Genomic DNA, 16,013 nt, shown 5'->3' with positions numbered 1-16,013 from the left:
GGCCTTGAACTCACTGTCTTTGAACTTCTGATCCTTGCATCTCTGTCTCCTGAGTGCTGGGAATACAAGCGTGATGCTCCACCTAGTGTATGCCACGCAGTGGGGATCGAACCCAGGGCTCTGCGCATCCAAGCATGCACCCAACCAGCCGAGCTCCAGCCCTTCAGACCCTTCAAAGAAGACAGCTCAGTTGTAGTGTTAGCTTTCACTTAGTTTTCTATGTTTCAGTGTGTCTTTTCTAAGTCTCTGGATTGTAAGCTTCTTTGGGAAGTAATCTTTGCAAAGAATTCACCCATCAGGAGATCTCCTTCTAGCAACTAACTACTCATCCAACTACAGTTACCAATGGCTAATGCACGATGATGCATGTCCCACTGACCATGGCTGATGCATGATGCAGGTCCCACTGATGCTGCTGCTTGACCATCTGTCAGGAAGGAGGGACTGGTCAGGGTGAAGGGAGGAACCATCTCTGTTACTTGAGTTCTGCCCACACCTTCCCTGGTCGCTGATTTGGGGACTGTTCTCTGATGCTCAAAGGGAAGTCTTCAGGGGAATCTGGCCCCACCCCCCAGAGTCTCTCAGCTTCTCTGAAATGGACCCAAGGGGTGGAGCTCACTAGGGATCTTTCTCGTACTAATACTTCCAGGGTTCTTGGACTGTATGTAATCTGGGAGAGTTTGAGAGTGGTTCCTGTTTGGGCCTGATGGAATCCATTTGCTAAAATGAACAAGAAAAAAGCCAGGGATCTCATTGTTTTGATGTAGGTTTACACACACACACACACACACACACACACACACACATCATGTATATACATGCATCATGTGTACCTATGTATCAACACACACATGGATGCATTCTGAGGGCAGCATACCTGTCTGCGCCAACCTCTGGTACACACACACACACACACACACACACACACACACACACACACACACCACGAGTACCCATGTGTAAATACACACATGACACATACTGAGGGTAGCACACCTGTCCGCCCTAGTGTCTGGACTCTCAAAGAAGAAATAAAAACACTGAATTCTTCCACAGTGGCTATCACGGGAGGAAAAGGAAGAAACCTTGGGGAAGGGACACGCGTGGTAGGGAAAGACATTTTATTTCCAAGCTTTTAAGAGAATATTACAAATAACAGAGAGTTTTAAAAAACCCTAAAAACTAGTTTAAAAAAGTACTCAACAGTGTCCTTTTAATACCCAAGGAAGGCGCGTCCATTGTGCCATGATGGTAAGAAACTGCGGGTGACCACCCAGCGGCCTTCCCTGGCAGGTCCCAGAACACACGGGCGGGCTCCTGAGACAGTGCTCCCCACTGGCTCCTTGGAGTGCTGGGCTGCACAGGGAGGACCAAGGTGCGCACGGCACCGCACTGAGCACAAAGTGAGCGAACTGCCTCTTCAGGGAGGGTGCCGGTGCCAGGAGGCCAGGAATACTTAGATCGGTGTTCACTCCTTCCTTGAGATACACGGGCCAGCGTCACCCCACACTGCAGCAGACCCAGGTGGGAGGGTCTGTGTGTGTGTGTGTGTGTGTGTGTGTGTGTGTGCGTGCATGTGTGTGCGTGTGTGCATGTGCATGTGTGTGTGTGTGTGCATGAGTGTGCGTGTGTGCATGTGCATGTGTGTGCATGTGTGCGTGTGTGCATGTGTGCGTGTGTGTGCCTACCCTTTCGAATGCCAAGGCCCAAAGGACATGGCACTACATTATCCCGGGTGTGGGTGAGGCTCAGTAGTGGGGCGAATTATCCCTGGCCTGGCATTTGAAGGTTGACGCCGCAGCAGCAGTTGTGTGCTTGAGATACTCAGGAGAAATCCATACTTCCCTCTACACACACACACACACACACACACACACACGCACGCACGCACGCACGCACACACGCACACGCACACAGGTATGTGTGTGAAGAGTCCCCCATCCTGTAAACATCTTTGAGCCCATATCACCATAAAATAAACAAGGGAACAGAAAGATAGATGCCCATCCCCAAACCTCAGCCTTCTTTGAGCTCACGTGATGCTCGTAGTTACAGCTAGGAGAGTTCTCTCAGGGGGACACAGCCCCATCTCTCTGGCATATCCGCAGCTCCCTTCCTGAACGGTCTCCCGGGGGGTCCGTGAAGCCATTAGAGTCACTGGAACTTTGCAGAGTGCAGCCTCCCACCCTCCATCCCCCCAAGCATGGTAGGGGTACCAGCTCACAAGGTCCCACTCTCTCCCTGGGGCACCCAGGGCTGGGAAGCAGCACCCAGGGAGGAGCAAACCCCAGACTGAGAGAGAGAGGTGCGGGTTACAAAAGCTGGTCCACGGGTGGCCTTGGCTTGTTCTCTTCGCTGCCCTCACAACCCACAGGGGCAGCAGGTACCTCGGGTACCCGCCGCCGCCGCCGCCGCCGCCGCCGCCGCCGCCGCCGCCGCCGTTTTCTGCCCAGCCCTTTCTGGGTGCCTTGCTACTTGTCATTCTGCAGGGAGGAGCGTTTTCTGGGGGCGGGTTCCATTTGTCCCACCCACCGTTGTGCAGTCTGTGAAACCCAACAGACTGGAAATCACAGGCGCTCTCCAGCAGGCAGCCTCCCCGTGGCTCCCCTCTGCTCCAGGCTCCCTCGAGGCCCCCCACCCACGGCCGGACTTCTGCCTCCCATTCCTGCTTCCTGGGCCCCTCCTGGCCCAGCCGCTTTCCTGGGGTGTGTGTGTGTGTGTGTGGTCTCAGCCTTCCTCCCCGGCCTCCTTTCACACCGTGGTGACCCTCATGACGAGTTCTCGGCTGCCGCCCTGCGTGCTCCGCTGTTCGTGAGGTCTCAAGTGACTCAGGATGTGCAGGATGGTGTAAGCACAGTGGTGTTGGGACCCAGGGCCTGAGGGGTGGCTGGCAGCCCTGGTGGGGCCCTCTTCACGGGCAGGAGGGCTGGCTGCCTCCTCTTCCGTGGAGGGGATATTGGCTTGGGTTGATGAGGAAGTCCGCAGGTTTGTCCTGCCTCCTGATTTTTGATCCTCTAAGTCTTTTGTCTTGTCATAGTTCAGCACTTTCCACTGCTGGTTGACGGCCTGCCATCGTTTAAAGATGCGGTATACGGAGGGTCCTTCGTGGATGATGAGACCTGGCAGGAAGAGAAGAAAACAAAGGCTGAGCAAAGAAGGCAAGTAACTGTGGGAGAAAGCCAAATCTACCTTCCAGCTCTCAGCCACTTGACGCCAGGGCAACTCCAGGTTCCCTGGGCTCCGTTGAGTCACCAGAAGGAAGAAGATCATGAAATCGTGGAGATCTGCATGAAACGCCTTTGTCTACTTCTGCTCCATCCTGCCCCCTTCCTGACTTGACACAATTCAAAGTCCCCAATTAAGTCATAATGTAAATATTTTTTCCCTCCCTGTATTGCATATTCATGACGCCCTGTGCTTAGCAGGTGTTGAATGAATCATGCACCTTTAAAAGGCAACATCAATGGGATCCTGTGGTCATTCCAATCCTGCTGAATGACAGACATCTGAAACTCCTTTTCTTAGCTCTTTGCATAGCCTCTGCTACTGAAATACAAATCCCCCTGGCAGAGTGAACGTTCTTGCCCTTATATTGGCCAAATAAAGTGGGAGCCACATCTAGCAAGCCACACACAAACAAACCACATACAAGGCGACAAGGCAAATGGATAGCAGTTGAAGGCCTACTGTGTGCAAAGCACTTGGGATCCGGAGGTGCCTGAGACAGGAAGTCTTGCTGTTGGAGAACTTAGATTTAAGTGAGAAGGCACGTAGGAGACATGCAAATAAACCAACTAGACCCTTTTCCTGTGCTGGCACATGCTGGGAGGAAGATGAAATAGGGTTAAACAGCCCTTGGCTGTAGGCATCTGGGGTCTTGTTTTAGAAAGAAGGAAGAGAAAGGCCATGGAGTTGAGGTCGGCATGGCTAACACAGCGCAAACATTTGGGTGTGGAGAGGGGAGGAGGTGGCGGGCAGAGCCCCAGATATGATCATGTCTTACATTTCTCCAGTATAGTGGGAATGGCCCGAGGAGATTTAGAAGAGGGAAGGACATGGACAGATCTGCTCTTAAGAAAATTCACTGGTGCCCCCAAAGGGGCGAGACTAGAAATCTCCAACGAAGCAGGAAATGACACAGCATTGAAGGTGGGAACCGGTGACCGGTGCTGGGTGGAGTGATGAGACGTCTTTAGACGCAGGATGTGCGTCGCAGGTAGAGCTGACAGACTTGCAGACAGATGAGCTGTGAGCACAGAGAAGCATCTGAACAACTGTGAAGGTTCTGGCTGTCATAGCTGGGCGATGAGGGCACCATTTGCTGACGCCCCAGGTCCCAGGGCTGGCATGGGGATCTGTATGGTGGTAGTGACTATGGCTGCCACAGTCAGTGTCCAGAAGCTCACAGGAGCAATGTGGACTAGTCACCCTCACCTCCTCACTACAGCACAAGGCCTGGATGGGAACACCTCACAGCGTTTCCGCTTCAGCTCGGACTCTGGGAAAAAACAAGAGCCACCCCCAGCCGCTCCTTCCAGCACCCAACAGCTCCTGCAATTGCACGTCTCTCTACGCATCTGCAAGAGTTCACCGAGAGACACACTGGTTCCGAGCCGTGGGTAAACCCAGACAGCAGTTTTAGAGGGAGCCTAATTTCCTAAAGACGCCCCTGTGGACCCCTGACCCGGTGCGATGGGTGCTGGACAAAGGCTTCCCCTCCGTTCCCAAGGGTGCCAACGCCCATTACGTCTGTGTACCCTTAAACGTGTACCTGTGCGCCATCAGTACTGAAGCTACTCCTTCATCTGTTTGTCCCACGTGCCTTGTTCGCGTGCGGCCTTGTGCCGTTGTCCAGGCTACAGGCTCCGGCTGAGTCTCCACAGCCAATGCAGCACCAGGAACATCACAGGGACTCACGAGGGAGGAGCCTGGGCCCCGGGTACAGAGAACCGGGGGCTTTTAAGGCCCCAGACAAAATTTCTGGCTGGCATCGCTACACTCCATTCTTAATTAGCCTCTCGATCAGACAATTTTACTCTGATTGAAGAGGGTGCCCTAAGTTTTTGGTTTGAATCCTGCCTTTTAATTGCCTGTCTCGTGTTCAGGCAGTAATTAAACCGTTTTAATGGATAAGTGGCTGAGCAGGGAGGAGTGCACCTGTTTTTCTAGATAACACTTATTTGGGGAAAGTTGGAAAAACATAAACTGCCTCATTTCCATTCACTCCTCTTAGCAACCACCACCGCCCCCCGCCCCCACCCCCACCCCCACCCCCGCGCCTCCACCCTCTCCTGCTTCGCCGAAATAAGGACTGAGTCCTAGCATGGAGGACGTGGTTTTTAAAAACAAGGAAGATGACCAGGCTTAGGAGGGCATCCACCGAGGTGGGCCAAGAAGCCTGAGAGTCAGAAGAGAGCGGTGGCCTGAGAAGGAGCGGGAATTCAGGCGAGCAAAGGGTGAAGAGTTTGAGATAGAGGAGAAAGAGAGGACCCCCAGTCCTGACTGCATGAACCACCGTGGTGGTGCAGGCCTGCAATCCCGGCATGTGACAGGAAGAGGCGGGAGGTCGGGAAGCTTAAGGTCATCGCTGACCACAGAGAGAGAGTTTGGAACCAGCATGGGCTTCATTCGACCCTGACTCAAAAACAAACAAGAAAAGAAGAAAAGGGAGGAGGGAGGGAGGGAGGGAGGGAGGGAGGGAGGGAGGGAGGGAGGGAGGGAGGGAGGGAGGAAGAGAGGGAGGGAGGAAGGGAGGGAGGGAGGGAGGGAGGCAAGAAATGTGAATTTTAACTGAGTCCTTCCCCGGGATTTTCTATGCACTTTAACATCTACTGAGTAATTACTTGCAATGTACCCGGATCTTGGCTGTGTTTGTGGTCTTTCGGAAGAATGGACATTTCGCCTCTCTAAAGGGTCTCCAACTTTTGGGCTCCTCCTCCTCATCGCAGGGTTACAGGTTCTATGGGTTGTTAGACACTTCTTTCATCGTCTCTCTCCCCTTATGCTTCTTCTCTTCAGCTGAAACAGCCTTTCTCTCAGACTCCGGGGAATGGGAAGAAGGCTGGTCACCACCACCAGTGGGCGGTCCCGCTTGCCTAGCTCTTCCACACCCTATCACCATAGCAACAACCAGGCGTTCTCTAAAAAGCATCCCGGCCTTTCCTTGGTGCGTTCTGACCACTGGATTTTTCCTGTGAGCAGAGAGACACAACTTGACCCAATGTTGTCTTTTCTGGGTGTCCACTCTGCATGTCTCTGAGCCCCTGCCATTGGGGGGCGGGTGGGGTTGGAGCACAGCACTGCTTCCCACCATGTGTACAACAACAGGTCAAGCCAAGTTGATGGGTAAGTCTACAGGGAAGCCTCTAACCCCCTCGGTGACCCAGAATTCACCTTCAGACCCTCATCTCTTGCCAGTGTTCTGGCTAAGTGACATAAAAGTTGTTGACAACTCTGAACAGTGCTTTTCAGACTTGGGTGTGTATCAGAATCTTCAGAGAGCATGGTAACTCACAGATTCCTGGCTCTATCCACAGAAAGCCTGACTCAGTAGGTCTGGGGCCAGGCCTGAGAATCTGTATCTCAAAGAAGCCTCAGGTGATACTGATGATGGCCATGGTGGGCTATAATGAGCAAGACTGCCTAGACAGAATGCTTGTCCCTACCTAGACACAGCACTTGTCCCTGCCTAGACACAGCGCTTGTCCTTGCCCGCTACTGCACAGAAAACACTACATTTTATTTTTCCTCTTTTCTTTTCTTTTTCCCCAGACAGGGTCTCTCTGTGTATCCCTGGCTGTCCTAGAACTTGCTCTATAGACCAGGCTGACCTTGAACTCAGAGATCCTCCTGTCTTTGCTTCCTGAGTGCTGGTCTTAAAAGCATGAGGGACCACCTCCTGGCTAGAGTTTTATTTAAAAAAAAAAAAAAAAAAAGAGAAGGAAGAGGAGGAAGAGACCTAGACAGTAAAGTGTTTGCTGTGCATGCATGGAGAACTGATTCTGGATCCTCAACATTCATGTAAAAGATGTGTGGCAGATGCCTATAATCTCAGCTCTGACACTGTATTCTCTCTCTCTCTCTCTCTCTCTCTCTCTCTCTCTCTCTCTCTCTCTGTCTCTCTCCAGATGTGACAGATGTTAAAACATAGGGCAATGGTAGAAATGGCCACTTCCAAACCCAAAGACCCTCGGTCCCCACGATTGAGAGTCAATCTGCCTGCTAGCGAGCGTATATAGAATAGTGGTACATCTGCCACTTGCAAGCCTTCAGCAAGGGACCTGCTCATTGCGGGCCTCAGTTTCTCATCAGCAAGTTGGAACTGGTGTTCCCTTCCTTGAGTCTTTATGAGACCCAATGAGGTGAGGAATCCTGAGTGCTGACTTGGCTGGCACGACCGTCGAGGCTACATGAAAGGAATCGGTCATTGAAGGAAGACCACAGGGCACTCGTCTGTCGTCTTTCTCCTTCACTGCCAACTTGTCCCCATAAGCATCTGCTCTCCTGTGGAATGCCTCCCCTCCGTGGTCAGGAGGAGCCATCGTGTATGGAGAATAATAACACAGAGGTGTGAAAGGTGCTCTGGACACCGACTGGTTCTACGGGCGTGGAGTCAGCTCTCCCTTCGGGGCCTCTCTTCCCACCATCAGTTCCCTTGAAGGCTTCCTATATTATGTTCTCATTACTGGGACCAAATACCAGGCAAGAAGCAGTTTAAGAGAGGAAGGGGTGATGGCACACTGCATCCAAAGGAGCAAGTGGATGCAGCCGAAAGTGGGGCCAGGCTATAACGCTCCAGGCTGCACCTTTTAAAGACTCCACAACCTTTCCATACAGTGCCACCAGTTAGGGATCAAAAGTTCAAACACAGGCTGGGCGGTGGCGGCCGCGGTGGCGGCGGCACATGCTTTTAATCCCAGCACTGGGGAGGCAGAGCCAGGCGGATCTCTGTGAGTTCAAGGCCAGCATGGTCTACAGAGCAAGATCCAGGACAGGCACCAAAACTACACAGAGAAGCCCTGTCTTAAAAAAACAAAAACAAACAAACAAACAAGTTCAAACACATGAGCCTATGGGGGTAGTCACGTTCAAACCACAATATTTCCCCTCTGCCAGGCAGTGTGGTCCGACTTTGTGTCTCTCCCTGAAGCCCCACCCACAGTGGTCAAACACTCACCTTCCAGACTGCACCCCTCAAAGACCCAGCCCTGGAACTTACACTAAAGACAGTAGCAGGCAAGTAGAGAAGAAATATGCAATGTAGGGGAAACAGGAAATACTTTGGTGGGCTCAGAGGGTTGCTTCTGGCAGAGACCAGATTGTTGTCTATCTGCTGAGGACGGACTCTCCAGGGCCTGTCTTCATGCTTCTCACTGTGTGGCCACGATGCCCTGCTGAGGGCCTGCCCAGAGAAGTGGTGACCGAGGGAGCCAGGTCCCTCCCTTGGGCAGACTCACGTTGACTTGAAGGACCCCAGCAATCCAGAATCAAAAGACAAAAGATGCCAAGAGTGTTTGATGAGGGTCGATTGTTTCCGTGTTAGCTTGGTGCCTGGGCACTGAAGGGCAGTGTCTCCTTTACATGACTTCTTCCAGAGCGCTCACCCTAGCGGGCTCCTGATGGGGCCGATTGCCTTTGGTCTACCCACAGAGTGTGTCTTGAGGCTTCGGAGTCAGAACCATTGCCTCCCCTCTGCTTACCCGGGGCAACGCAGACCCATGAGAAGCCTCTCCTGAGGAGAGGAATAGAGGGGTGAAATGCCTGTGAGTGGAGTAAGCTTTACACAATAGGACTGGAGAGGGGAGGGAAAATCTGGAGTCTCCGATATGCACTGGTATCACTGAAGGGACCATTTCTGTACGGATCTGTGCAACTGGGGGAATTTTCTGCAGGGTTCCTTCCTGAAGCTGAGAGCTCTTACTCTATAGCCATGGCATTCTTCAGCCACACTGGGTGGTATCAACGCTTAGAGGTGATGATGAAGGCCATGGTGACGGTGAAAGTTATGGGGATGGTAGTGTGTCTTGGAAGCTTACAATGTCCTGCCACTCTAAAAGGGCTTTTCAAAAGGAGCTGTTTATCACAGAAACTTACCTATGAGGTGAGCCATCTCAGCTGTTTCGTAGAAGAGGAGACTGAGCTCAGGGAGGCTAAGCATCTTGTCCAAGGACACACAGTTTGTCTATGAAGTGGGGCATCACTCTAGAGTATCTAGATCAGAGCAGCGCTATGTGGCTGATGCTCCTTCCTTCTCCATGTTCCAGGTCATGTGCACACCTCTCAAACAAGTACGGAGAAGGTAACTCTCCTTTTAATTGTATATGTTTATATACAATTTCTATTAGCGTCACTAATAAGATCTCTTGTGCGATATGTGTTTGAATGTGTGTCATGCATTGTTTTAACAGTGGCCACCAGGAACTTGTGCTCTAGAGCAGACTCTGTGAGGGTTGCCCCTCGTTCTTGGTTTTCCTGTCAGGGAGATGGGGACTGTAAAAGCAGCCATGCCACGGAGTTGCATGGGGTAAAGAAGATTAAAAAGAAAAAGAACCCTACGGCATGTGAAGCATTTTTCAGAGTACTTAGAACACAATGCATAATGGATGCTAGTTATTATTTTATCATCATTACTAAATAAATATCACATGATTTCATCTTACATAAATAATGGATAAGTAAATATAACCAGCTATTTTTGGTGTGTCTGGGGACGCCAGATTGGCAAGGCCACCTCATGCTCTCTGGAGAGATATCTTCATGCGTCTCAGGCACAGCCGGGCTGTGCTTCACATATGTTATTATAAATTTAAAAAGTTGTTTGTGTAGGCAGACATACCCAAACTCTGGGTTATTGTTTGAATCTGAAATGTCCCCCACAGGTCCTCAGATCCCTGCTTGGGGGGCTGTTTTGAAGGCTGTGGAGCCATTAGGAGGTGGGGCCTGGCTGGCAGAAGTAGGTCATGGTGGAGGGAGGCTTTGAAGGTTATATATGCGGCCCCGTTCCCAGCCTGCTTTCTCTGCTGCTCCCTGTCTGCCATCATATGAACAAGCATACTCCCACTATGGTGGATAGTCACCCCCACCTCAGTGTCTTTCCAGCCAGGATGGACAGCAGCCTCTAAAACCCAATGCCAGAACAAGCATCTCTGGTTTAAGTTGTTTCTGTCAGGCATTGTGGTTACAGTAACGCAAAAATAACCGACATAGTCTGTATCCTTGGAGAATTTGGACTCTTCGAATCCTTGAGACTTAAACAGGTGATACTTGGGAGCTAGGGTGTTTATCTTACGTCAGACTATCATAGCTCAGAACCTTTCTAGAAATTTCTCACTGGGGTGGGCTTTCGGTGATGAGAGATGGCTAGCAGTCCACCATGGTCACTCCACCATGGTCACCCCTCCACATACAGCTGCCACTGGGACGGGATGGCATTTCCTGTCCCCTTTCTGAACTAGGAGAGGCCAGATCTCTGGTGTGAGTGTGAACAGACTCGGGCCAACATTTAAGAAATAGGCATTGAATGAACGTGTTAGAGGAGGGCCGGCTTACTTCACGGTCCCTTTTCTACTGGATAGAAGCAACAAGCTGAAAAGCCTAAAGACCATGAGGCTACAGACTGGGAGGGGCTTAGCTCCCGGGGTGATTGTGTGGAGGGGAGTCTCTTGCTGCTCTGGAACCTCGCTGGATTAAAACCGCTGATGACGGGACGAAGTTGGTTGCTGAAGTTTCCTAACAAATACACCTTCATCGAAGAGCAGTTTGTGGCTTGATGCCATGTACCATGTATTAACTGGTTTGAGCATCCATGTTATTTATTCAGCTGGGTCTGTTCTTTATCACAAGCCCACTAATAGACAGACGCAGCATTCCTGGATCTGTCTGATGCTGAGAACAGTCCCTAAGATGTGTTCCTAAAGTAGTTTGGGCTTGTGGGTACATCTGGAAGAGTGAAGTGCCTCTTTGTGGGGTATCCTTTGGAGTGGATGGTGCTCACATGGCAAATTTTCTTCTAGTTCCATCACCTTCAATCTCAATGCCATCCAGCAACCTAGCTGTGGAGAGAGATGACCGTGTACAGGAAGCTTTGGGTGGTAAGGGATGAGTCAACATTAATCCAGACACTGGGCAAACTCCCTGCAGATTACAGAGTACAGACCACCCACCCTCTCATCCATTTATGAAGCTGATACTTCTCATGCCCAGCCCAACATTCCTGGGGATGCCCTACAGCCAGTTGTCGGCCTTGGAGAACTTGACCATTATTTTACTCTGTACGTAAGTTCTAAATCCTAGGTGGGAGGAACTCAGAGATTAGTAGGTTCAGCACTCATGTCTTATAGATGAGGAAACCATTTGTTGAGAGGAAGTGTGCCTAAGGCCAGAGACTAATTAGGCGACCAATCTGGTGTTTCTAGGCTCTCTTGGGCCAGGCTACCTCTGTTTTCCATTCAGTTTCCTAAACAGGGAATGAACAGGCTTGACAGGTGGAATCATTTCTACCAAGAATGAGTTAATCTGAACTAAAATTAAGATTTAAATTTATTTGTGTGTGTGTGTGTGTGTGTGTGTGTGTGTGTGTGTGTGTGTGTGTGTGCATGTGCACGTGTGCATGCTAAGGCATGTGTGTGGAGGTCAGAGGACATCTTGTTGGAGTCAGTTCTCTCCTTCCATCATGTGGACCCCAGGCTGCCTTTACACACTGAACCATTTCACTGGCCCTAAAGTTAGATTCAAAACTACAAATGTTTCGCAGTCTTTTTGTCCTCCTATTCCCATTGAAATCTCTGTATGTTTTAAGGCTGGGGCCTAGATAGCTACACATTACAAGATGGAACCTCAGGGGACCGCACCAAGAAGAAACTATGACAACAGCTGTCTCTACACCTAACAGCTGCTCTGATATTCTATTGTTAAAGGTTTGGAAGTGACCTCTCTTCTTCTTTCCCTGACCACACTCTGCTGTGGGATGGTCTGTATGTCAAATTGTTCTGATTGGTCAATAAATAAAACACTGATTGGCCAGTGGCCAGGCAGGAAGTAGGTGGCTAGGCAGGAAGTAGGTGGCCAGGCAGGAAGTAGGTGGGACAAGGAGAGAGGAGAATTCTGGGAAGTAGAAGGCTGAGGCAGAGAGACACTGCCAGACGCTGCCACGACCAGAAGCATGTGAAGACGCCGGTAAGCCACCAGCCACGTGGCAAGGTATAGATTTATGGAAATGGATTAATTTAAGCTATAAGCACAGTTAGCAAGAAGCCTGCCACGGCCATACAGTTTGTATGCAATATAAGTCTCTGTGTTTACTTGGTTGGGTCTGAGTGGCTGTGGGACTGGCGGGTGACAAAGATTTGTCCTGACTGTGGGCCAGGCAGGAAAACTCTAGCTACCGCACTCCACTCACAAGTGACAAATACACGCGACGAGGGTGACATCCTCATTTTTGCAGTGTTGACTTTAGAATTGACTTCTTGATGGTCAATCTCTTAGGTCTGTGGAATGATTAAAAATTATGTTTGGTGCCAAAGCTCTTAATTAATTTTCTCTTGTTAAGTCCTAATAACGTGACCCACTGGAGCAGAGAATGCTCCATTTGTTTGCTGGGAGGTTCTGTCAACTTCAGCAATGGAAGACAGCGTCATTAGAGAGATGACTGAAGAGGAGACAGGTGGAATGAGGCCGTCAGGTATAATCAGAACTTGGCAAAGGGAACCATGAACCTCCAAGAAAAGATGCTGCTCAAAATAAGAGCAGATCGTACACGGAAGCTGGGTTCAGGCTCCATCTCTGTCTCAGCCGTGACTGAATTCTGATTGTAGAAACAGCTGGCCAACCTTTGCTCACTGCCCACTTGAAGGGGACTGCACTCTGATCAAGTGTCTCCTATCCTGGGCACAGATAGTTCTGAGGAGCTACCATCTACATGTGCCCTCTGGGTCCTCTCAGCCAGCCTCCAGTGATGCGGTTCTTCACAGAGGATGAACAGGGATGGGGGGAAGTTCATGTAAGAATGCAAAGTTAGTAAGAAACAGAGAGATGTGGCCGTGGGTCCCAGACCATTCCATCTTGTCACTCCTGTCAGTCCAGATGCCACCACTCTGACATCAGAGACTCAGTTTCTCCTGTTCTTCCCATTTTGTCTCCATTGGTTCCTTAAATGTTTAATGTCACCTGTCCTATGTCCCTAAGCCACCTCTTCTCTGAGCATCCCTCCCACATTAACTCGGGAAACCCCACAGCTTCAGCTCTTCCTATGGACCTCCAAATCTGCTTCAAATCTGACCCAGCTTTCAGCAGAATCCTGGGCATGGACTAAAGCTTCTTACCTTTCCTTATCATCTCCCTTCTTCCAATCAGCCACCAACCCTTGCAGGACTGGCCCAATGCCTTCAACATCTTCCTCTATGTCACAGTTCAGAGGAACCACCTGTGTGCTATGAAAGATCTTCCCCCCCCCTCACCCTCTCTAAGACCCTGATCAACCTTCACTGGCACTCCTCATCTCTGTGGTATACAATGACTTGTTTCTCTTGATACAAGCCCTTGCTTTAGAGATAGCCTTTGCCCCTCTGCTGAGACTTTCAGCTTGCGATGGTCTTTTTGTTTTGGATATCTTTGCCAAAGCATACCCTTGGGTCCCTTTTGTTTTGCTGGGAATTGAACTCAGGACCTTTAGAAGAGCAATGAGTGCTCCTAACCACTCATCCCATCCATTCCACAGGCTGTGTGACTCCCCAGGTCATCTCTCTACCTCTTTCCTGCCATGCCTGTGCTGCGTCTCTGTTTGCTGCCCTGGTTATTAAAGCATTATCTCAGGCAATCTCTTCTGCTTCCAGTCGGCCCAGCTCTGACCCGTGCTTCCCATAGGTGTTAGATTTATAGGTTTAAAAATGTATGTCTAATCAGACTTTGCTATGTAAAACTCTGCCATTGCTTCCCATCCTCAGTGGAGAAGTGTCACAGTTCTCAGCAGATGACTTATGGCCCTGTGGGATTTGGCCTCTGCCAACTTCCCCAGACTTATTGCTCATCATCAACCTCCTGCTCTGGTTCTCTGCCACTGAACCATATAAACCCACTCAGTTTCATAAGCATACCTTGTTCGCTCTGTGTTTCCACACAGATGAGTCCCTTTGCCTAGAATATTCTTCTCCCTCTTTTGAACAAACTTTGACTTCTCTTTTATAACCAGCTTAAAGGTAAGGTTCTTTCAACAAGTGTCTTGGGGTCTTCAAGAGAGTTCCTTGCTCTTTGCTTTGTCTTCCTCTTTGCCTCTGATAGGCACCCTTCCATAATAAGTTATCCTGTGCTTGGAGACTGAACTCTTGGACAGATATGTCTCATTCATCTCTCTCTTATGGTTTTTGACTTTGGGGAAGAACAAGGCAGCCAGTAGATGCTATTGAATTAACAGATACAGCCATTTCAAGCCCTTTGACCCGGTCCCCCTTCCAGGGACTCATGTCCGGATTCAGACCCCAGCACAAACTCCGATTTCTGAGTGTCAACAATCACTTCCCTCTATGAGATGTAAGATCCACCAGAACTGGTGCCTCTTGTGTTTGAGTGTGTATGTTCAGTGCTCTCTCAATAATGTTTATGTATGAATGGATTTCCCAAGTCCATGTCGGTCAGTAGAATTAGATTTACCTAACCTAAAATACCCTTCTCCAGAGGATATCACAGGCAGACAGACTATCCAAATTTCATCCTAATTTCTAAAGCCCCTTTCTCCATTGGCATAAAAACAGCACTGACTTTTTAAAAAGATACATCAATGGCTGACCACCTGAATTCCAAACACAAGACTGGATCAGATGTGGCCCAGCAAACTTCTGATGGTTGCGATGGTTATGGCTGGGCTAATTTCTGCCTCCCTTAACATCTGCCATGTTACAGTATTTCTAGGTGAGGGGTCGGTAAGTATAATTCCATATAGAGCAACCAGAGATAAAATAGGCCATAGAGGAGCTGAAGAGGTGGCTCGGTGGTTAAGAGCACTCACTGCTCTTCCAAGGGTCCTGAGTTCAATTCCCAGCACCCACATGGCAGCTCCCAACTGTCTGATGTCACCTTCTGGTGTGCAGATGTACATACAGACAGAGTACCCATACACATAAAATACATGACTAAATAAACCTTTAGAAAAAAAAAAAAAAACAGGCCATAGAAAGTGCCCTGGAATGGGAACCAGATGTTCTTGGTCCCACCCTCAATTCCACCGTGTGCTTAGCTGTGTGATGTGGAGCACAGCTGTCCTGGGCCTTCATGAACCTGTGAAATGGGGATCACAGTGCTCACCCCTCTGATCATCGAAGAGCAAGGTGGTTTGTTGTGTTCTCATTAACTTCCATTTGATTTTCATAGCATGCACTGGTCTAGGCCAGTGGTTCTCAACCTCCCTAATGCTGTGACCCTTTAACACAGTTCCCCATGCTGTGGTGACCCCTCAACCATAAAATTATTTTCACTGCTACTTCATAACTTTAATTTTGCTACCATTATGAATTGGTGAGAGAGGCTTGTCAAGGGGGTCGCAACCCACACGTTGAGAACCGCTAGTCTAGGACCGTAAGACTCTAAACCGAGAGGTGCCTGATCTTTGGGGACAGTTTGTATCAGGAAATAATACATCACCCATTGATATGCTCACATCCACTGTCACTGGCCTCAACCCTGAAGAGATGCTGCATCCGATGGGGAACCTGGAGACCCTGGCAGCCACTGCAGGCAAAATCTTTTGATGAGAACTAAAGACCATTCTTGGAAAGAATCATTATTCTGGGTTTTCCCAGTGATTACTGATGCTCCTAAAAACCAGATGGATGGCTGTAGCTACGAATGAGACAGACTTGGTTTCCCCAGCAGTAAACAGACAATGTTTGCTCTTGGCTTCCAGTGGAATCTCTCCAGAGTGCCCCCACCATCCTGAACTGTCACACTGCCTTCATCACACTACTCCAATAGAGAAGTAAATATATTTTTAAAGATCCATACATGAAGAACTACCCATTCAATGC

General features: G+C 49.7%; 1 protein-coding gene across 2 annotated transcripts in view; it reads right to left on the bottom strand.

Moving 5' to 3' along the window:
* Nucleotides 1-1,104: 1,104 nt before the first annotated feature.
* Marchf4 (membrane associated ring-CH-type finger 4) overlaps nucleotides 1,105-16,013 on the bottom strand; it is a 123,213-nt gene continuing 108,304 nt past the window's right edge. The window contains exon 4 of one of the 2 annotated variants that reach the window (XM_006972227.4): nucleotides 1,105-3,119. In XM_006972227.4, the coding sequence (XP_006972289.1) occupies nucleotides 2,752-3,119 (368 nt within the window). In that variant the 3' untranslated portion in view covers nucleotides 1,105-2,751. Of the gene's footprint in view, nucleotides 3,120-7,163; nucleotides 8,727-16,013 lie in introns of those variants that run through there. The other variant, XM_076550167.1, reaches the window with a different exon arrangement.

The sequence above is a fragment of the Peromyscus maniculatus genome, chromosome 13 (genome assembly GCF_049852395.1).
Source record: "Peromyscus maniculatus bairdii isolate BWxNUB_F1_BW_parent chromosome 13, HU_Pman_BW_mat_3.1, whole genome shotgun sequence".
Classification (NCBI taxonomy): Eukaryota; Metazoa; Chordata; class Mammalia; order Rodentia; family Cricetidae; genus Peromyscus; species Peromyscus maniculatus.
This window is presented reverse-complemented; position numbering and strand designations above follow the sequence as displayed.